Genomic DNA, 23409 nt, shown 5'->3' on the forward strand with positions numbered 1-23409 from the left:
GGACCAAGGTGGGGGTGGGTCCATTATGCATGTGGGTTCATTACGGAAAAAAATACGATACATTACATTTTAAAACTTATTATACTTAGAGCATATAAGCTGGTAGTCAGGTGGATGATTATGATGATACTAGGAGCATATAAGATGGTGTAACAAGCTTTTAAGCATAAAATTGATCAATCAGTGTGAGGGTAATTTGTTCATTTAACCTTGAAGCGGGGCTTTGCGCCAGTGCATAATTCCCCTGGATAGGTGTACTCACGATATAGCAACCCTTCACTGCCGCAAAACAACCTTTACAGGAGATTACATGCAGATTAATACACATCTATTCAATTCGAATGCTTCCAACTTTCCAATGACTTAAATTCAAATGAAAGTGAACTCAAATACTGTAATACTCGTTTGAATATTCATACTGCTCAAAAATTCGGACAAGCTTAGTTAACTAACAAGTTCTATGTATGTACAGCAAAATCTCATTAATAAAACTATAGCTAGAGTGCAGCACAACTATGCTCCGAATGGTAGTCGCACGCAGCAACCGCCAAGTGCAAATTTACATCCATTGAGGTGCGCTGCAACTGCAAAGTTTTTCCTAATTCCACCCGGTATAGTGTGCTTTCAGAGGCCACGAACAGGCAAGGCAAAGAAGGAGCGGCTGTTCTGCTAACCAGTTCCTCCTCTCTTAGTCAACTCACTCACCAGGCAGGGGAGGGAAGGGTGAGGAGAGTGAAGGGGAAGAATAAAGAAATCTATTGAAAGTTGGGATTCATACCCTTCTGTCACTTTTCTTTACCTCACGTCAAAATACACTAATCTTTGATTTCTCCTGTCTGGCGCTAGATTATGTGACCAACAAGGAATGGCACACACCATGGTACTTATTTGTAATGTTACTGCGTGAAAAGAAATATAAGCATACTTATCAATTCTCCAGAATATTAGCCACAAATTATAAAATAACAAAAACCCAAGAGTGTGACCTAAAAATAGAAGTGCGATTATCACATGCTTGAAAAATGTGCCTAGGGACTTTCCTGGATTAGGTCCCTCCATAAGTTACAGCATGCTTGACACGCTCCTGTCAAAATGCTGGTCCCATAAACGTACCTGTACATGTCCAGGACTTGCTCAGCTGTGAGGGGAACATGTTCCTTACGTAGCAAAGTCCTGACCAACTCGGACAAGTCGTAGCTCTTGCACTGCACCAGCTCTTTGGCAGACACCTTGGCATCGCACACAAGGCGACCGGGTGTAATCTGTCGGTCCGTTGTCTTGCCCTGCATGCAATTCGTAAGCACAGTGGGTCCTTCACAGCAGCGAAACGTAGCACGGTAGTGCCTATAGCGTAATGCTATAAAAGTAACCATCAATGGAAATGGTTGTGGCTAGGTCCCTCCGGTTCTTCAGGCAAGTACAGAAAAAAGTGCAAACCCACACAGTTAAAATCCAAGAGACTGTTGTGCACAAATATGTTCAATTCTTAACTAAGGTGCTGTGATAGATGATGTGTATTTTTATCTAGTCATATTCTTTAGAAAGCTCATTTTAAATCATGCAGTTCAGGAAACTTTAAAGTGTTTCTTTTTTTGCAAGTTTTGCACTACCAAGTTCAATGTAATAAATCACTCTAGTCAGCCTGGAGCATATTATATGGGGATAGTATACATGATTTGAAATTGGTACAGCAATATAGACAGACTACCTGAACTGAGCACAAAGAAAGCACATCTGATCAGCTTAAATTGGTGGCTAGCCTTTCGAAATAACAATAAAAGTTTATTTTGTGGTAAAAAGTTGCATATTCAAGGGGGAAAATTGCATTCTTGCATTTAATGCCCGAGCAACAATGCCCAAGATACTGTAGCGCTGTCAATGACTTTAAGGTAATTTTATGCATTACTTCGATCGTGTTTCGTAATATTATTTGGTATTTATTTCAAGTAGGTGTGCACAAATAGTATTCAAAAATTTTGAATGACAGAATGAATATTTTGAATGACAGAATGAATAGTGTTCTACTTAAGTATTGTAGACACACTGAAAGTTAAGGCCACTGATAGAGAACGCTAAGCATAAAATATTAGTATGGTAAAAATGTCTTCTCACCACATGCCATTTCACTGCAACACTTTGCACTATGCTCCAATTCGTGGCTGATCCCCAACGATATGCCTAAAGATGATGTTTTGTTCAATCTAATTAATGTTGGTGAAACGCACACTTTATGTATTTCCATGCCCAGAACTCAATTTTTCTATTCAACGTGAAATTTCCACCTTTTATTAGTCCTGCGTGTGAAGCTGATGGTAGGATGTTTTATTATGAAAAAAGGGAAAAGTAAAGGCTGGCACAACAGAATGATTTGTAAACTCGCCAGGGCACCAGCGTTTCCAAGCTTTGACCTTCCTAGGCAAGACAAATTACAAATCTTCAGTGTAAGCATGCAATGAAGCAGTACGTCCATAACAGAAACGATTTGTAATCTCACCAGGGCACCAGCATTTCCACGCTTTAACCTTCCCAGACGAGACCAATTAGAAATCTTCAGCGTAAGCATGCGATGAAGCAGTACGTCCAAATCGAAGCTCTGAATGTCATGGCCCTAGGACAAGAAAAAGAGAGACATTAGTCAGAAGCAATGGCAACAAATTTAAAGTGATTTAGTAGTTTAAGACATCCACACTGCAAGCTTGCTGTCAGTGCACTCAAATTGTCTTCACCAGATTCATACTTATCAAATGACCTCCAAACATAGTTAAAAATTTAGTCAGGCATGAGCTATCACACCGTTGTTTCACATTGTTGATTAGTTTTACACGTGTTGGTCATTAAGATGTGACGTAGTGGGTCATTAAGATGTGACGTAGAACAAGCATTCTAAATGGCGTATTCTCTAAACCAGGAGTTCTAAAACTTTTGGGCATAGGAGAGCCCAAAAAGATTCTTGAAAGTGCTCCAGAACCACTAGCTTCATTTCTTAGTTACGAACATGAAAAAAATAGAGAAGTGCACAGCGGGGCTTCAAAGTAGTGACATGGCTGCAATGGTTTGTTATTTTAATCTTGAAGGCCATCGCCATTGATGTGCAACTTAATATAATACGTAGACAGACGTGCAGTTCCTTCCCTCCAACAAAAAGAGCACGAAAGAAAGAGTCCTCTGTGTGAAAATTTTTATCTGTGATGTCCACAATACTCACTGAGATGTCCAAATGCCACAGAGAGACAGCTGAACCACTCTGCTCACTGCACGAAACTTATGGCTATGTCAGAAGGAGCTGCCAATCCTGACTAGCACTTGTGCTTACATTAAAAATTATAATATTAAGATAGGCCCATGGCAACGTTAGCTGCCAACATGGTTGTCAGGTTTCGCTACTTTGCTCCAATTTGGCTACCGTGTAGTGCGGAATATAGGACGAGATTCCACTAAAAAGTCACCCTTTGACATATATACTGGTCCTTGGCATAAACCAAGTGATCGTCTGGCAATAGAGAGTGTCGCATGCTTTTTGGGCATCAGCATCGGCATCGCGTCTTTGGGCCGACGAGTTCTCTGCTGACGCCATTTTTCTTTTCTTGTTCATTCAGAGTTTGTAGCGAGTGGCGACCTTACACTGCGAACAACCATGAACAACGAGACGCGGTGCTAGTTCACCGCCGCGTTTAAAAGAAAAGTTATTGAATTCACAGAAGCGAATGGCAACATGGCGGCACAGCGGCAGTTTGGAGTGTGCGAGAAAAGCGTCAGGTACTGGCGCAACCGAAAATCCAAACTGTCGGTGTGTAACGCGAGCAAGACGTAGTTTCGCGGTCGCCGAGTTGTGCACCGGGAACTCGAGGACAAAGTGGCGGATTTCCTCCGCGAGTACCTTGCCAGATCCCTGCCAGTGAATATCGAGCTCATTTGCTCAAAAGCCGTCGAGCTCCCCCGTGAAACCAGTCTGTCAAAAAAAGACTTCAAGGGATCCATTTATTGGGTCCATCGCTTCATGCGACGCAAGGGATTTCTGGCGTATCAACGTGCGCCCTTCGACGGCGCACGTTGATACGCCAGAAGCTGCCGGAGATGTACGAGGACAAATCGATTGAGTTTCAACTCTACGTGAACAGTCTCCAGCGGCAGCATGGCTACATGTTAGGCCAGATCAGTAACGCCGACGAAACGCCGGTGTGATTCGACATGCCGTCGCCCACAACTATTTGTGAACGTGGGGCAAAAGAGGTGAAGCTTTTGTCGACCAAAAGCGAGCATTCGCTCTTCACTGTTATGCTTTCCTGTACGGCTGACGGCAGAATGTTGCCCCCCGTCATTACCTTTAAGCGGATGGTGATGCTGAAGGAGGCCTTCTCGCGGAATGTCGTCGTCCACGTCAACAAGAAGGGGTACATGAACGAGGCCCTAATGCGCGAGTAGATCCACACAGTGTGGAACCGGCGGCTTGGAGCCATCCTGCAGCACCGGAACATGCTCGTGTTGGATGCATTTCGCGGGCATTAGACGGCATCAGTGAAGAAGAGCCTTCGCGACGAAAAGACGGATCTTGCCGTCATTCCGGGTGGGATGACATCAACGCTGCAACCGCTGGATGTCATCCTTAATAAACCTTTCAAAGACCGTGTGCGTGCATTGTACACCAAATGGATGGCTGGCGACAACCTGCGGCACCCGACAGGCCGGCTGCGCAGGCCACCTCTCGCGACAGTTTCTGACTGGGTCTCCGAGGCATTGAGCTCTCTGCTTGAAGAGATGGTGGTGTGCGCATTCAAGAAGTGCTGCATCAGCAACACTCGAGTGCACTGAGGACTGAATAAAATGAATCCATGAGCAATCCTGCGTCTTTATTTTTCGCTGGACAAGGTAAGGGGGTCGACCTGAATTCCGCATTATATGATACTTTTTTGGGGGCTAGTGGTGGCAGAAAAGATGTCTTAGCTATCTGGCTACATTATGGCCACTTCCTTGTTCTCTCAATTCAAACCAAGTTATCAATATCTAGTGACGTTGCCCCTGCTGCCATTCAGGTATGTGGGGTATAAAAACACGATTGCTGAGGCCTTTTTCCATCTCCCAAAATTGAAATTCGCATTTGCAGTACACAAAAAGAAATATTTTTGGGTGCGTGGCTTGAAAGTGAGCTGAAACGGTTACAGAGAGCATCGTTTTGCATACCACATAATGCTAAACCATAGTTTGAATAGTAATTAGAAGTGAACAGAACAATCAAAAGTACTCAGAATCCAGGACACCCTACACTCATCGGCATTAGAAATGGGATATCTGACAAATTGTTTGTGTTATTTCTTAAGATGAAGTACGAAATGCGTCTGTAGAAGCGAAATGATGGTGGAAGTTACTACAATTTATGACTCAATCCAAGCAACCTTGATGTTAGCCACATACGAGTACACACAGTACTCATTTTTACTATCGCTTCAGGGTCAATACTTCTAGTCAGTTTAAGAAAAGTTACGCAAGACGCATAAAAAGAACGTCACTTCTTTAACAGTGCAAGAAACTCTCATAAAATGCGTACTAAAGTTAATTTATGCGTTAATCAAAGTAATTCTGCATTTAAGGAGTTTGATCATTACTTATTTACATTTCCACCAAACGCTCTTGCATTGGGTCATTTAAATAAAAGTACAGCAGTTGTTTTCACACATGCTTGGCTATGTTTGGCTACTTCTGTGACCCTTGGCTTAAATTGGCAACCTTCTGGCCAGTTTTTCCAATTTTTTGGCAATGTTCTTGTTTTTTCAACTTGGCAACCCTGGCTGCCACTAGTAAGTCTTGAATATGTACATATGCAAGAGGACTCAACAACACTAAAGATATAACGTTTGGAATCTGGGTGCCAGTTCTTTTTTAAACTTTAACTTCACAGTCCATATCTGAGCAATATAGTACTATGATTAAAGCCGAACTTGAAAAATGAATATATATGCAGAGTAACTGCTAATATTGAAGAAAGAAGCCTTGTGAATTTAGAGTGAAGCGAGGTATACTTAACCCTTTACTGCCTAGTGTCACGAATTCATGACATACCGAAAAACTTCAAGCAAGCAAGTCAGGAATGTGTGCCATTTTTTAATGCAGGCTGTCAAGTACTCATGGCGAACACAGCTTTCAGCATTAAAAATCTAGCACTGTTTTGTGTAATGTATTTTATGCTAAAACCAATTGTTTTGTAGATGATGGCCGAGAGCGCGAAGCACATGAAGTCCCCTTCTCAAAACAGTGGCACTTTTACTGTATAGTTTGCAGTAACATGGACAGCAGTACATCCAAAAGACCCAAACCCACCACAATTACAGTAATAAAAAAAACAAATGCAGCACATACAATTAAAATGTCAGGGTCCAACCGTTGGAGCTTAGCAATGAGGAAAGTCAACAGAGAACGTTCAGAGTCCATCACTTCCAGAGAGGTGCCCTTGAAGCGTGCTACGTCATTCATAAAACGGCATGGGAAAAGTGTACCAGACGGCTTGGTAAGCGCTGCAACAAAAATAAAGAATTTTGATTAATGCACTCTGTATGTGTAAGAGTAAGTGAATAAGTAAACACTAGAGGTGTTTGAAAGTTCACATATTTTTCGAATAGTGTTTGCTATTCAATTCACTTTGCACCACAATTTCACTATTTGAACTACTCCAAGACAAATACAGTAAATGTCCGATTGGCCGTGGTTCTCTAAAAGTTTAAATATGCTTCATCCCATCACACTAGTACTGCAGCAAAGCTGCCTTTCAGGCGCTTTTATGGACGCTAATGTATTAACTAAAGAACAAACACCGGTTCTAACAAGGAGATGAAAGATGTGGCAGAGATGGGGCTTAACTGACACCGTTTCGGACCTACAATACAGTTTGGCTTCTGCATTGTCTCATTTTTGATAAGACAACTAGAGAACACCACCCCTTCAGCTCTTCACCAATCTAACCAAAAAAAAGTGCTTTCATGTTGCTATCTCGTCAGAAAAGGCTTACGGGATCCTCTACAACTTTTTTGTGCAATTGTGCTTTGAAGATTCCAAAGATATTCGAGACACATTGAAAAATTATTTGATTCGCACTCAAACTTTAATATTCAAATTCGCTTCGCACCCAAAATTTTACTATTCACACAGCTCAAACTGTAAGAGAAATGTTAGTCAGATGGCACAGTGTACCACCTGTTTCGTGCGGTAGCTATATGATACCTTTGACTACAGTTAAAGAAACAGCATTCACTGGCATAAGTGAACTAGTGTTTTAGATGCTTTGTTCTAGGCTCACCGCAGAAATGAGTCTGATATAGAGACTGGGGTGCCTGCTTGTCAATGGGAAAAGCATGATGAGCCAGCACAGACACAGCGACAATCTGAAATGAGAAAATTTCTTGGTTTTAAAATACGAAAGAAGCTGTGATTAAAGAATCAGCAAGGATGTTATGCACAGCTTTCCAACGCTATAGCTCTTCCCCTTAAGGCAGCCACAAATTTCTGTGTGATAGAATGAAGACAACATATGCCTAAATACAAACAAAAGAAAGCCATTTAAAAAAGTAAAACATACATTTTAATTGAGTACATGGAGCACAGGCCTCAACGAGGAGCATGCCATTAAGTTTTGAAGTAGGGGTGTGGGAATATCAAAATTGTTAAATACGAATAGAATACAAATACATAGCTTTGAATACAAATCGAATATCGAATAATAAAGAGGGTCAATTTTTTTTCGCCAGTAATTTTTTACTCAATCAAATATTTAGGTTGGAAACAGTACAATTGTTATTATAGTCAGTTATTGTGCACAAAATTTTTTTTAAAAATGTCACCATCTGTACTCAAAAGAAAGCATAAGAGTAATAGGTGAGCTTGTGACTGTGATGTTGGGTTCAATTCACATGATGAACAAACCTTTTGTGTCTTTTTTTTATGTGGTAGCACACTATTACAAAAAAAAAAAGAAATGAAATGAAAGCTTTTGTACCTTCCTTGATAACTAGTGAGCATGAGGCCACTGCTTTGATTTTGTAACAGGTAATGCCCGTGTACTTAAGTTTAGGCGATTAATAAAGCAATCTAGGTGGTCATAATTAATCCAGTTTTAGCTCGAAAGACCCCAATTTGATCAATTTATTTTTAATTTTGTCCCCTGTTCTTATATCCTGTCAAGTCACTAAGGAAAATAGGAGTACTTGGGGCATAGCAATACTTGTTATCTCGCCTGCTTCCGTTGCCTTTCTCGAGGACCGCGCTCGTCATTTTACGATAAAAAATGCTGTGTTTTTTCGTTCCTCCCTTCTTCTCCTCGTGTTTCACGAAATGTGTTTCGCGCCTCAGTCATCTGCACCAAGCGAATTTTAGGTTCGAAGCGAATCGTGATTTTTGTCGAATAATTTCGTATCGAATTTGAATAGTATATATGACATATATAAAATGGGCATACTCATCATGACCTAACCTGCACAAATTAAAAAATGAATGAAATACAGCCTCTATGCAAATTCCCCCTTTTTTTTTTTCATTCACAAGAGGTCGAAAGAACTTCGAGTAGGTAGTAGCAGAATGTTACTTTCAGCAGGATGCGAGTCATAACCCTTAAAATACGCAACATTTGAAGATTTTTTATACTTGGGGTATATAAGCCGTCATTACTAGCTTTTAAGCTTAATAAAATGAATTGATTTGAGTGTAATATTTTCACTTAAAGAGGCCGTGCAACACGTTTTCAAGTTGCAATGGAATGCATTCACTAAATAAGCTTATTTATTGCCTCATGAATTCACCGCCACAAATATTTTCCATGCCAGAAGCCGTATAACTTTAAATTTCTCTTCTGGCATGGAAGCTAAACAGGGAGGGATGGCACGAGAAAAAGAAATACGTCACACGTGCTTTATGAGCTTACGAAGTCATTTGCCAAGCGAAGAAAAGAATTTTCAGCTGGCTTTGAGAAATTATTGTGAATCGCATGCCGCATGCTGCCCTATAATATTTGGTTTGTGTGTCCTCGGTAGCCTCGACTACCGATGGGCAGCATTTTCTGAAAATGCTCAATAAGTGTTGCAGGGCCCCTTCGCGGCAGAGCGGATTTCTTCTGAATAGATGCGTTCACGGTTCAGCACCCTTACACTGCAGTGAAACCACCTTTACAGGCGGTACATACGGATTAATATGCATTTATTCGTTCTTTGCGAATACTTCGAACTTTTTAATATTTTAAATTCGAACCAAAGCGAGTTCGAATACCCTACATTTGTTTGAATATTCGAAGCATTTGAATAATCGCACATGCCTACGAACCTATATTTGTGAACATCGAATATACGAGAAATATTCGAGTTAGTTCGAATATTCGAAATTTTTGAATAACTGGATATGGAATCGAATACGAATATTACAAATGCAATATTCGCCGAATATTCAAAACTTTTGAATATTTGCACACCTCTAGTTTTAGCATTCCTGCCTGGGGCAAGTGTGGTAGTTATACACTTGCAACAGATTAAAAAAGACTTCCATTTACGGTGACCCTTGTTTCCAAGTAAACAAAAAAAAAAAATTATAAGGAAAACATTATGCAGGAAGGAGAAAAACACACTAGGCAGTTAAACAGACACGCTACGCAGGAAAACAATCTGAAGTCAATAAAGGTACTCTACTTCCGCCTCAAAAGTAATGCACTGACAGAGCTAGCAAAGTATTGGAGCTATACATGAACTAGATTGTAGCGTTATAGACCGGATACAAGATGCAGGTAACCAACATCCACTTGCTGTCAAACCTTCTATATATCAAATCTGAATGGGATAGCAGCAAAGTATTATATATGTAGGTAATTTCATACATTGAGAGTATATTCAAGTGGATTTTGCAACTGCACAATGCACATAAGAATTCGTTATACAGTCGAGCCCACATATAACGGCCCCACTTAAAATGAACAATATCCACGTGACCGTGAACATATACATTAGTTTAATGGCACGAAATCGCACTTACAACGAACGTCTCCGAGTGCCGTCGATCGGTTACAGTGAACGGAGTCGGCGCTCTGCCGACTTCCCGGGAAACCACTTTCTACTACCGATCAGGCATCAGCGAGGTGCCTATACATTCTTATTGTTAAACGCCGACCCTGCTTCTGCGCCCCTCTAGTTGCCGCTCTCCCCGAATGCTTTTTGTTACGCATCCCCGCTACTCTTGAGAACCTTGCATCGCCAGACGAGGCCCGCGTTTTCATACTGCCACCGATCTTTCGAAGGCGGGTCAGCCATCTTCCCTGTTTTTGATCGCTGGTACTGTCGATGGCGTCGCCAGCCTGTAGTCGTCGGCCACCGACTCTATATATAACGTCGTCGGCCACCGACTATCTGATCATGTCCGCCTAGTGCATGGGCGTAGGCTACCCACCAATTCTGATAATTCGCGATTCATTTCGTGTTTAGGACCTGTTCTCGCTCACTTCACACTCGGCTTAGCAAACCCTCCTCACGTGTGCGGAAGCACGCAAACGGCTGTTAATTTGCGCGAAACAAATCGCGAAACATTGAAGTCGATGAGGCCACGAAAATCCGCCGGCGCAACAAACGACTTTTTACCACGGCCACCAATTCTTTGAACATCGCCGCGCGTGCCGATCTAGGCAGCTGTGGTTTGACTTCTGCGCATGCAGGCACAGTTTCAAGTTTTTGTACCCGCGAGTGGTGCGTTCCACGGACCTTTCAAGCAAGCTACTCGACCTGCCTTCCTCCCGCGTGTTTTGGTTTTTAAGGTCGCCCCCCCCGCCGTATCCTCCCCTCTCTTCTCTCTACCGCAATTCCTCGCCTTTCTCTTGCAAATCGGCTCTCCTCTCTAGATCACAACTCCTTCGCACATCTCCAACGCTCCGCGACGGCAGCCATGCTGGCTTGAATTCAGAAGTTTCGTTTTTGGCTTGAATTCAGAAGAAACGGGCCCAGAGCTGTTCCACGAGTTTTGGCATGTGTGTCTCGTGTGAGCTTCTGGCTAGCTCTTGGTGTTCGTGTGTGGTCAGGATGGCAGACGAGAAGACTTGCACGCTTTTTTCTGCCGCTCAACAAAACGTCCAAAGTGTGCCCACTTGGCTTGGGCGTAATCCGCACGTTAGGTGCGGCGTTGCAAAGCGCTTGCTTATAGCTGTTGACCACCTGGCAGCCAACTTGCCGTTTTGGGCGTCCCGGTATTGAGCTGTGGAGATTGTGCATATTTCTTGGGAGGCGGTGACGGCTACATGCATGTGACACTATTTTCGCGAGGCCGACTTCGTCGACGTCGGGCCCGATGCTGAGCATGAAACTTCCCGACAGAGCCACTACAGCGGCTATTTGTGGCAGCGCGGTGTCGACTCCGACATGAGAGAGCGGGTGGGACATCTGTTGTGATGGTTTCATTATGGCCGATGATGATGCCGACACCGCGGAACCGTGCACGAATTAAGACATTGTGAATGAAGTACGCGGCAAGAGCGATTTGGAGGAATTGGATTGCGAGAACGATGAAACTTTGGAGCCAGTGCCTCATGAAGCTTAGCCACGGGCCTCGGTGAACGAGCACGCTGCCGTTCGAAATAAGCTCGAGACCGCCCATATCGCTTCTGCCCTTGTAAACACGAGCATCACGGACTTTTTTGGGCAAAAAATGTTTGTGTTCTCACTCACAACTTTTTAAAAAGCTGTGTTTCATTTATGACGAACTTCAGGATACAGCGAACGGATGCCGCGCCAGGCTCAGGTTCGTTATAAGCGGGCCCGACTGTATATGTGGGTTTGACCGTGCTAACAGCGTGCGTGAAGTAACAATCAAAACATTGAGAGGTGTACAAATGACCAACCTCATTCTGACTTGTGACCGGGTTATGGACCGTTCGCACACTGAGGGTCGCTGCAACAAGGGGTGGTGGAGCCTCTGCCTTAGACACCACGACATCCTCTGGCCTGTTCAACACAACCTGCAACGAGAGTAGAATTATGAATGGCTAATTTAGCTGGTTGGTACAGGTTCATAACTGAAACCTCAATATAACAAACCCAGATATAGTGAAATATTGAATATAACGAAGTAAATGAAGAATAGTCTTGCAAAATATAGTGTTAGAAATATACCTTTATAACGAATTTTTGGATATAATGAATTGTTTTAGTATATATGCAATTTTTTATGAGGTTTGGGTGTACTATAGCGCAAAACGTGATGACAAAGGGGGGAAATGAGTGATAAGAGAGGACGAGTCACAAATTATCAAATGGAATTGATATCAATAAAACTCGTTTTTCTTATAGAGGCATTAAGCTTTTTGTCAAGCATGAACACTGTAACCATATGCTGTAACGTCGTTTTGTGCCGAAAAAAGCACTGGCATCACACAGTGGATACCTGCACTCCTTGATGTGCGACTACGATGTGGCAAGACACACAGTTATGTACACAGCTACATAAGTGGTCCTAGGGTTCATCCCATAAGGCAGTATATTTTTTTTCCTTAAACAAAGCAGACTTCAGTGTTCAGAGCCCACCCAACAACAAAGAGATTCATAATACTTGCCTCTACTTTGCACCAGCTGACTGGAGCGCTTGAAGATGCTGAGTGTTGCAAAAAGAAAAGAGAAACATGACACATCAAATGATGATTCCAAAAAAAAAGAAAGAAATATGTGACTACAAGAATAATTTCTCAATAAGTACTCTCAGAGAAAAAAAAGGAGGGGGGATGAGGGAATAATAGTGGTAATACATAGCAATGGCACAAAAGCAACACTGATGTTCCATCTCACATCTCCTTTGCATTTCAAATTGAGTTATTCAATACATGTGTGAGAAATATAAGCATGCTTAAAAGGCAGCTTGAGGTGGATGCTCATAGTTGTGTCAGACAATACACTTTGCTGAGCAGTTGGCTGCAAGTGTTTCATCTTCCCATAAATATTTCCCTTCCATTATTACTGCAATATTAAAATAATGATGTACTTTGCCTTGTTACACATGCATTGCATCCTGTAACCACACTTGATAAGACTGTGTAATCTTGCAAGGAACTTGACATTTGCTTTCCGGAAGTCTGTCAAACACCAGGAAAACTAGGAAGACATTACACTAGGCTTGTGCGAATACTCGAGTGCTTTGATTCGAATTTAAATTGTTGAAAATTTTGAAGTATTCAATATGAACAAATAGGTGTTATATTATTTTGCATGTAACCCCCTGTACAGATAGTTTCACGGCAGTGTTAGAGTGCTAAGCCGTGAAAACATTCAATGAAATGTAACCTTCTGTAGAGGTGGTTTCGCTCCAGTGAAGGCATGCTGAACCGTGAAAACACCTATTCAAGAAAAATGCGCACTGCCACAAAGCCCCACTTCAAGGCAGCAATTCATCAATTTTTACAGCGAAAGCTGTTATGAGATCACAACTCTGGTCTTGTGCAGCACTGTAGTTGTCCGCCGCAGGTGTCTGTAACCACTGCCACACGAAATAAGAAAAAAAAAAAAAACCTAGCACCAATGACACAGTGGGGCTCGAGCCCGGGTCGGTTGGGTGCAAGCCCACTGAGCCATGCTGGTGCTTGGGACTTGTTGGCAAACTAGCCTTAGGCAAGCTTAATGCTGGGAAAGCTTAATGCTGGGAAAGAGAATATGAGTAATAAAGCGTTTTAATACAGCAAAAAAACAACAAGGCGTCACACAATGCGAATAGCGTAACGAGTGGGTCGTGCGATGCTCCAACAGATTACAAAAGCTTGTTTTTGATCGCCTATTAACTGTGGCGCTAGCCACTTCAGGCATAATTCCTCGTCGTCAGCCACTGCATGAACAATTGGCACAAAATTCCTAGCAAGTGTTTAGCGGATACCACGCTTCTGAGAAAAATGACAAACAATAGCATAGCGAATGCCGGCCTACTACCCAAAAATGTTTATTATTACGCCATAATGGGTATCAAGCAAGTGTGCTTGCAGGAGTTACCCCAATGAGTGTTTAGAAGAGGCTCTGAGAGGCCGCTCTTTTAGCTTTCGCTGTGACTGTGCTGTGCCTTCTGTGCAGGCCTGGCGTTTAATTTTTTAAGCTTAAAAGCTTGTTATACTAGCTTATACGCTCTAAGTATAGTAACTATTAAAATGTAGCATATTTGACAGTCTATCACTTGCATTGTACAGAAAGTCAAATCCAGCTAATATTTAAAATTGTTTCTTTTCCTGTTGAACCAAAAATTACCTCATCTGCACAGGCCTCATTTCAATATATATATATATATATATATATATATATTGAGCATGTAACTAGGGTAACGAAAAATATGCCCATTTTTCTTTTTAACATGTGATACATATGCTATTTGAATTCGATTCAAAATTATTCGACCAAAATCGCTATTCACTTCGAATATAAAATTCACGATTCGCATTCGCATAAGCCCACAAAAACATGACAATTTATTCAGAATCACGTTGTGAATGAAGCTCCTTCATAACCTATTCATAACTTCAGCAGAAAAAATATGTTTCAGTCCATTTCTTGCATCTCCACCATCAATAAAAGCCTGAATTAAGCCAGGAAGTATTAAAAAAGTTTAAGTTTCAGTGCAAGCTACAATGTGTCTGCAACCGAACTTTGGAGAAAATGCTGTAGTTATGAAAATGGTCTAACTGATTTTTATTCAGTCCATGATCCGGAAAATGCATAATCACTGTAGATGCACCTAGTGTAAATTGTTACCATTGAAGGGTTCGGGCCATCTGCTCTAAGAAATCGAAATAGCCGATAAAAAACTAAAATATTTATTAATAAAGAAACATTTAGAGAAACACACTGGAATAACATGAAACTCAGCAGCCGCAACAGCGCCAACTATTGTAAATATTCCATTGCCCCTGCGGGACCCACCCCGAAAGCTCACACAACGGTCTGTCGCTGACTGTGCGGTCGACGTGTCAGCTGCTCCTTTTGAACTGCACAACTGTGCCTTGCACATCGCTATTGCGCAGCACGTGTCATGCTGAAAAAAGTCATGTGATGGGTGTGACCCTCACAAGAGCAACTGCTATTTGAATCAGCTCCATGATGAATGAAAAAAAAAAAAAAGAACACAGATGTCTATTATCCAGCACTTGTTATTCACACACTGCGTGCAATTTCTAATTTTTTTTTTTTTGCAGGCAAGATGAGAAGTCCCTGGAAATTTATACCATTCATTCGAAATATTATTTTCCTCAGATATCATAATTTAAAGCTTTAAGTAGGAGCATACAAATGCAGCCACAATACCTGATAACAATAATGCAAAGCACTTAAAAGGGCAGATGTGATTCGACAAAAAAAAAAGTTGCGTAAGTCTGTAGCCTAGGGTAATTAAATTGTTGCTGTATAATTAGGCTTCCATATTGATTCCAAGTATGTAATTATATTTTATAGTAAGCAGCACAGTTATGATTTTGTGCCATGACAATGTATAAAGTATAGCTCTTAATGAACAAACGTTTTCTGCCACTAAACTTTTATGGTTCTGAGCCAATAATGGTTTCTTACTGCTCTACCATTACTGTGTATTGCAAATAATTATCAAGAAAGTGCATATAAAATGTTTTCAAGGACAAAAAAAATTGTAATGTGAGAAATCGTAAAATCCTCAACCCGTACCGATTGCTTACTTTAGGTTAGCAGTAAGTCTACAGGCGATATCAAGTTTTAAAGCAGACACTTGCACCCTACACATGTTGAGGATCAGGTGAGAATAATTTCATCCCGATCGGGCTGCCAGAAGTACCAAAAATACGATTTTCCAACTCAAGAATTTGCCGAAAAATGGATCTTGAGACAAACGAATTGTATAGGTTTAAGTGAAAGGCCACCTATGCGGGGAAGAATACGTATTCAAGATGATTTCTTCCTTCATGAGAGCTTGGCAATCATTGTTATTTTGAGCATGTGGCTTTAGTGAACTCATGCGAAATGCAATTGCAAGAGTGACAATTTCCAGGGGACTTAAGACATTGAGCTCTTCTTGGTTTTTAGTAGCCCCCTAGTGCTCCTTCAAAGCAATATTAACCTACTTTGAGTTTATTCACAAGTTTAGGTTTTTTTCAGTGAAAGTAGAGAAGCTAAACTCGTGAAAGCAGATAAAAACAAAAATATGTTTTGTGTAAAAAACTTCCGTTTTTCAACTCGCACCTCTTCTTAATCATTAAAAAGAAGAGAGGCAAAGAAAAGGCCACTCACATGGATTCTTAAGCTCAAGCCAGCAAGGCCCTTTTAGCTTCTGGTTAATGAGCAGAGCTTCCAGGCTTGACGTGTTCATACCAAAGGCAGCACTGAAGGTCTTCCCAGTCAAATCACTAGGCAGTGCAGGATAGCGAGCCTCGATACAGGAGAGAAAAAAAAATTAAAAAAATAAAAACAGAAACAGCGAGTGACATAAAAAGGATAGACCCACAAAGCTTTTCTACTCTATTGTTTCCAAAAGCTTTGCACCAGAGTAGAAGCGCTCCCTTTTGTCCCTTCCCTTGTCCTATGTTTCTAAACGCGCTACGTCTATCAACTTTGCACCATTTTGCTGCCACATCAAACTTTGTCAAAGGGGCACTAAAGAGAAAAATGATTTTTTCGTTATTAGTAAATTACCCTTTCGCAATTCCAAAATCACTGCGCTCGCCACGAGAACTTGCTTGGTAAGTGGGAAAACACGCAAAAAAAAAAAATAAATAAAGTGGGTGCTGACTACACCTTGAAATTCCTGCGCCAAACAAAGCCATGGCATCATGAATTTTGACAGTGTTTACTATGGCGCACGTAACCCTTTATACGCAAAAATGAAGCTCATTATCTGCGGCCGGGGCCACAGACATAACATAGCAATTTTCAAGAAATTTCATGACGCCGATGACGGTAAAATATGACAAATAAAATTTGATATTCAAAATGCCACGAGCACAAATTTTGGCGTGAAATTTAAAAATGGTGCCTTGATTTTCTCCTTTAATGATGAACTCATGATGTCAATGACATCATTAACTATCATGCATAAACCACACGAACATTTCAGCTTGATACTTACGGGGTACAGGATTTCCAGATACCTGGCTTCCATTGGTACACCCTTTTTACCAAAGGCATAAAGCTTTGTGGTCACCTGTAGAATGGAAATACCAATGCATGCTGAACCGAACCAGTTTCCTGATGCCAATTCAGAGGTAGCTTAACTACGTAGCTTCCCTGTGAGATACTACTAGCTTTGCGTCCTGCACTACTTAAGAGGTTCCCGATGGCAGAGAAATCTTTCTGCTGATATTTTTTTACTTTATGACGCGAACTTTCGTCCTTGTTGCTATTACGCGGACATGCACATGCTCCGCGAACTTTTGTAGCCGTTGATTTGCTGGCCACAAACCTAAACATCATATCATGCGTGCTGCTCTTGGATTAGTGCTTGAGCACAATCCCTCTGACACCCAAACTTCATGTTGTTTTGTACAAACTTTCCGCAACAACATGCTGAACCGTAGCCTAGGCCTAATCCCTGTTGTTTTAGGTGGCGGTCGCGGGCTATCAAAGTTACTACGGTTTTGTATCGAATCAACGCAGCTCTCTTTGGTGGCCCTACTTGAAGGAAACCTCCTATTAGGTGGCGCTTGTAACACTCTAACGGTGGTTCATGATTTGATTGACATGTCTTGGATACGGGGGGCGAGCCAGTGAAATCGAGCGATCGATACCGTTCAGCGCATAAAAGGGCATAAAATTTTGGTCGTGAAACTTTGCATAACCTAGGTGGCCTGAAACGTAATCGACGAATTCCCACTTCTTCTCGTTATTTTTTTTTTTGCGCTCACTTCATCGGCAACGCGGGTCTCTCACTGTTAAATTCTCGAAATTTGAATACGCACTGCATCGCATGTTTCGGTTCTTTATGAAAGCCTATGAAAGAAGCTGTTTCAGCTGTAGTGTGGATATTCGTGAATTCGGTGACGTATACGGTATCTGCGGTCACTAGTCAGAAATAAAGTTTTCGAAAATTTTACCCCGTGTAATAGGCCCACCTCAAACTTGGAGCTGGATTTTCAAGAAACAAATCGCACATATTAGGCGACTAAGTATGGTATATTTTTGAAAGCATGGTTTCACTGCGATTATAGTGACAAAGAAGTGCAACTTCTTTCCGAGTCCTAAATAACGGTTCTGTGTGCAATCATCAAAGGACAGCATGTCGCCATATTGGTAGTGAACAACAGTAGACATGTTCAGGTAAAATGCATCGCGGCACATAGTAAGAAGAACTAAGAAGCAAATGACACGAATGCTGTATGTACGGTGCTGCACATTCACTTGGTCATGTCAACCTACCAACTTGCCCAGCGTGTGGTGTTAATCGACAGTAGACTTGGACAAACCATGGCGGAAGGTAACGAAATGAAGTTCCTTCCACGTGGTTAGCGTGAATAAAGCAAACATGGTTCCATATTTGTTTATGTGGCTAAGCAGCCAGCCCAAACACAACAGAGAGTAATTTGAGATTTCTGCGAGTGGTCCTCCTTCAAACAGCAGATTTAAGATAAACTGATGACTTGACACAGGAGACAAAGTAGCACAGTTATGTCCTCTCATATTTATTATTGTCCTTTTCTTTTTTTTGTAATTTAATTTTTTCGAAAGTAATTACATACCTTGGTCTTGAACTCTTCAATCCGGTGCTTCTCGGCGATTTTTGTGAATTCGTCGTAGACTGTTTTCATAAGTGCCATTTCTTCTGTGTCATCAGATGCCTTTGGAAAAGAAAACAGCATACATGCTATGTTAAATAAAAGCGCAAGTGTCATTTGCATAACAGCACGAAGCACAAAATACATTTTGTGCAGAAGACTATTATCAGCCAATCACAATGCTGAAATCTAACAAAATTGCATAAAACTGCTGCCCAGGATGTGAAATTCAAGGAACCATATACAGTAGACTCCTTTTAAACGAAACACGAAGAGACCAGGAAACTGTGTTTTCCTTAAGAGAAGTTTCGTTCATTGAGAGATAAACAGGGGGACAATATCCAAGTAGGAAACCAAGCATATTAATGGCAGTTGTTTCATTTAAGCAGCGATTTCGTTTAAGAGAGTTTCGTTGAAAAGGGGTCTGCTGTATATGAGAATTTGATGGCAAAGGGGACACCGGACTGACATTGACATGTTAGTCCACACCAATGTGCACAACATACGACATGTATCAAAACACTGCATGATCTATGCATATAAAAGGCACAACAGCTGCACAATGTGCACTTTCATCCTAAAACATCAAAGTGGCATTACTTTCACCTGTTTTTACCTTAAAGGTAAAAACAGGTGAAAAAAGTTTTTACCTTAAAGGTAAAAATACCTTCTAATTCTTTTTTAATACATTTACAGCATGGTCAGACAATACTGCCGGTTGGCATTCGATGCTCCTGAGAACATGCAAGCCAAACATGATAGCGCAGCAGAAAGCCTGGAATTTACTATTAAACCTCAAAGTCAGCTGAAATCCTTCACTCTTATCTCTGCAAATGATGTCATATACCAAAAGTTTGTGGCCATTGGCCAATTCGAGCATGGTAACTTGCATAGTTGCAGTGACGGCCACATGGCCGTGCAGGCACCCACAATCTCACTGAAAGTAAGCCGTGCGTTCAATGAAGAAGAAAACAAGAAAGTGCTCAAGATAACGATCCACGCTGACGAAGGAATGCACCTTCTTGGTCCCTAGTCATCCCCCTCGTCGTGTAGCTTTCATTACTTTTGCTAGAATGAAAAAAGAAAGCGCTCGAAACATGCGACAAATTTTTGTACTTCCGCTTTTACTTGACAAACTTTGAAAATTTGTTTGCAACAGTTGATTTGGGAGGCAAAAAGTGTTTTAATGAAGGCACTTGACAATCGCTTGGAAAAGTGCTGCTGGGCTCCTTTAGGAACAAAGATCAAGACAACAATACAATTCTCGTCTAAAGAGAAGTATGAGCAACTACAAAGCTTAGGTTACACTTGAGCATACTGGCATGCTTCATTCTAGTCTACCGACCTATTGGTGTGCACGGGCAGTGCGATACAGCTTCTGTGCAGACATTTGCTCCACTCAGATATGCATGGGGCTCGTCACATGCCAGAAGCCGTATAACTGACAGAACGCATGGTTGTCTGAGCGTCCCATTGGTGAGTGGCTGTGTAATGGCACCCCACGGCACCTACACAGCTGTGCACGCACTCAAAATTGAGCAGACATATGAGCTCAGACTATGAAGGTTAGCCTAAAATCCTTGGAAGACACTTGCCGATTCGTTTGGTAACAGGAACAATCTCCTAGGAATGTTTCGAACTGTGACACAACAGCTGACATGTGTTTTGGAATCCGGAATTCTAACTTTTCCAAACATGTGAACCGTGCCTGGAATAAAGAGAAAAGGACATGCAGGTAAGACAGGAAATAGAAAATAAAATTTAGCCATCACCTGTTATACTCTTTAACAATTTCACAGAGAACCTCCTTTGGCAATTTTTAAGTGAGGCCTAAGTGTAGAGTTTTTTTAAAAGCTGCAGCTATTCCTAAAATATTGCTTTTTAGCGTTTTTATAGTATTTATCAACGTCTGAAATAGCCCCATGACAGGTGCATTTCCCGGCCACTGAAATGCACGTCCGGAATCAAATTTTACTAAACTTGGAATTTTCCTGATGTCTACAATCCTCCATTTCGGCTTTCACTGTTGACCTAAAGTGGACTTTTATTTCACCAATACCAGAAAATTTAATGAGGCAGTCATAGGAAGTTTTCTTCCTTAACATTTCTTTTGCACTGCCAGTACAATGCATTCATCAACTCATGTATTATTGTACATATCTACATTGTCTTCACTCAGAGGACAACAATTTTACTAATTAGGAATGACACATGCCCCAGCATATGCTGTGATAATCTATAACATCCCATTCATTGATTCAGGAATTTCAAGGCAGGGGCGTCACCCGAGTTTTATTTCTGCGCGTTTTCTGGTTTACCAAGCGTATTCTCACGACAAGCATGGAGATTTTGGTATATAAAGGAGTAATCTACTAATACAGGAAATATCGTTTCCCGCTTAAGCGTCCTTTTAGAGCAACACTTCGAATCTGTGTGTCATCGGTTTGGATGGCTGTGGCCTGCTCTATATTTAGCTGAGCCTGACGACTAAAAATCCATGGCTGAGCCCTCAAGCTCCCACTTTATTTACCTGGATTTTTGAAGTAGTCCTCGAAAGCATCGAGCCAGAAGAACTGCACAACGCTTTCACCCTCTTCATTTTCTACAACTGGTAAACCATCCAGGCAAATCTCAGCAGATGGCACCACCTCACTCGCATGCAGACCATTCCATTGTGGGAAGCTGAAAAACAGTGAACACGTGGCATGCACACTGCTTTGAACAGTTGGATCCCATGTGACAGGAACACCAAATATATTTAGATTAATAGAGTATCGTATCTTCCTTGGCAATTCGTGCAATTTTCCCACACCTTCTTTTTTTCTGTCTCCAAGGAGGAGACATAAAAAATATAGAAAAATTGCGTTACCATGTCTTCAGCAACATGTTCAAATGTCATGATGTGCAAACTATTGCACTTAACCTTATTACCCTGAAGGTATTGAAATAAATAAATAAATAAATATTCCAACTGCAAAATCTGCTATTTACGCATAGCTAAAAAAAGTAATAATGAAAAGCTAATCAAAAGTGAAAGCCGATGACGATAAATGCCAATAAACTGCCACAAAGATGATGCCCAAGCACACTACTTCAGGACCCTAAAAATTGGGGGGGAGGAGGGGGGGTCAAGGAATTCTGTTCTACCAGGTAGGAAAAGTAAGAAAGGAACATCAAGCACAACATGCAAAAACAAAACAATTAGATTGATTGATTGATTTGTGGGGTTTAACGTCCCAAAACCACCATTTGATTATGAGAGACGCCGTAGTGGAGGGCTCCGGAAATTTCGACCACCTGGGGTTCTTTAATGTGCACCCAAATCTGAGTACACGGGCCTACAACATTTCCGCCTCCATCGGAAATGCAGCCGCCGCAGCCGGGAATCGAACCCGCGACCTGCGGGTCAGCAGCCGAGTACCTTAGCCACTAGACCACCGCGGCGGGGCAACAAAACAATTAGAGAACCATTACGATAAGAGAGCCGTGTGATAGCATGTAGGGGTGTAAATACAGAGGAGCATTTCAAGACTGTGACAGGGAACATATCTATCAGCAGAGGGACAATAGTCTCGCATTCCCTGATACATGTATGTGCTTTTGCGTAGTGACGTGCTACAGAGTGAAAACGTGCACCGTTTCATTAGAATGAGATGCATGCTACCACAAAAAACTAAAACTTTTGTGCAGTACATAACTTACTCATACCATCACAGCTGCTTCATTATGCTGAGACTGAGAAGTGAATTGAAGGGGTCCCAGACGAGTAAGCAGTGCTGTGGCATGTATCCGCTGTTGCTAGGCTTGCGCGAATATTCGAATGAATAATGCAGTTTTCGAATTCGCTTGAGATCGAATTGAAACTATTAAAAATTCCAAATTATTTGAAATGAACGAATAAATGCATATTAGTTCACATGTTACATTAGTTTGCATGTAGCCCTTTTATAAAAGTGGTCTCACTGCACTGAAGTGGTGCTATGCCGTGAAATTGCACTATGAGAAGGAATCCGCACTGCCGGGAAGCCTCACTTCAAGGTTAAATGAGGATATTACCCTCACATCGAAGCTTGTTATACCGACCTATATGCTCCAAGTATAGCTAATTTTAAAAGGTAACATATTTTACAGGCTCTTACGTGCATTTCACCGAAAGTCAATTCATGCTCGTAAAGTTTACTCCATTTTTTCCTTTGGCGACTTGCACAGGCCTTCTTTCAATTTTTCAGATATTGTGCAGGTTAGTTAGGTCACAAAAATAGTGTCCATTTTTCTTGATGTGCGACATGTATACTATCAAATTCGATTCAAAAGTATTTGACCAAAATCCCTGTTTGCTTCCAACCAAAAAATTGACCATTCAAACAAGCCTAATTGTTGCCTAGTAGAAGTAACCCGTGTGCTTGGAATGCTGCTGTGCCCCACTCACTGCCATGCAGATATTTGAAGATGGTATCATGAAAGTGCTGTCAGCAATAAGTTGTGTAATAGAATGTCAGTGACACTGAGAGTCTATGGAACTGCTGCTTAAACGAAACAACTTCCTTTAATATGATCAGTTTCATACTTGAATTCTTCACCGCTGTTCATTTTTGAGTGAATGAAACTTTTTTGAACAGAAAACACCTTCCTTATTCTCTCAGGTTCTGTTTAATGAGGGTCCAGTGTGCTGGTGCATTAGCCAGTGGCCACCATCCCACTTCCGAGCA

The 23409-nt window shown here is 41.5% G+C and overlaps 1 protein-coding gene across 1 annotated transcript in view; it reads right to left on the bottom strand.

Annotated features, from left to right (window-relative positions):
• PolA1 (DNA polymerase alpha catalytic subunit) overlaps positions 1 to 23409 on the bottom strand; it is a 90316-nt gene that overhangs the window by 59421 nt on the left and 7486 nt on the right. Inside the window, exons 9-19 of the mRNA XM_037429244.2 lie at positions 21231 to 21382; positions 20296 to 20408; positions 18665 to 18763; positions 17059 to 17133; positions 16224 to 16362; positions 12557 to 12594; positions 11846 to 11962; positions 7286 to 7370; positions 6352 to 6506; positions 2495 to 2608; positions 1114 to 1283 (exon numbers count right to left, since the gene is read on the bottom strand). Coding sequence (XP_037285141.2) covers positions 1114 to 1283; positions 2495 to 2608; positions 6352 to 6506; positions 7286 to 7370; positions 11846 to 11962; positions 12557 to 12594; positions 16224 to 16362; positions 17059 to 17133; positions 18665 to 18763; positions 20296 to 20408; positions 21231 to 21382 — 1257 coding nt within the window. The remainder of the gene's footprint in view (positions 1 to 1113; positions 1284 to 2494; positions 2609 to 6351; positions 6507 to 7285; positions 7371 to 11845; positions 11963 to 12556; positions 12595 to 16223; positions 16363 to 17058; positions 17134 to 18664; positions 18764 to 20295; positions 20409 to 21230; positions 21383 to 23409) is intronic.

This window comes from Rhipicephalus microplus, chromosome 1 (genome assembly GCF_043290135.1).
Source record: "Rhipicephalus microplus isolate Deutch F79 chromosome 1, USDA_Rmic, whole genome shotgun sequence".
Lineage (NCBI taxonomy): Eukaryota > Metazoa > Arthropoda > Arachnida > Ixodida > Ixodidae > Rhipicephalus > Rhipicephalus microplus.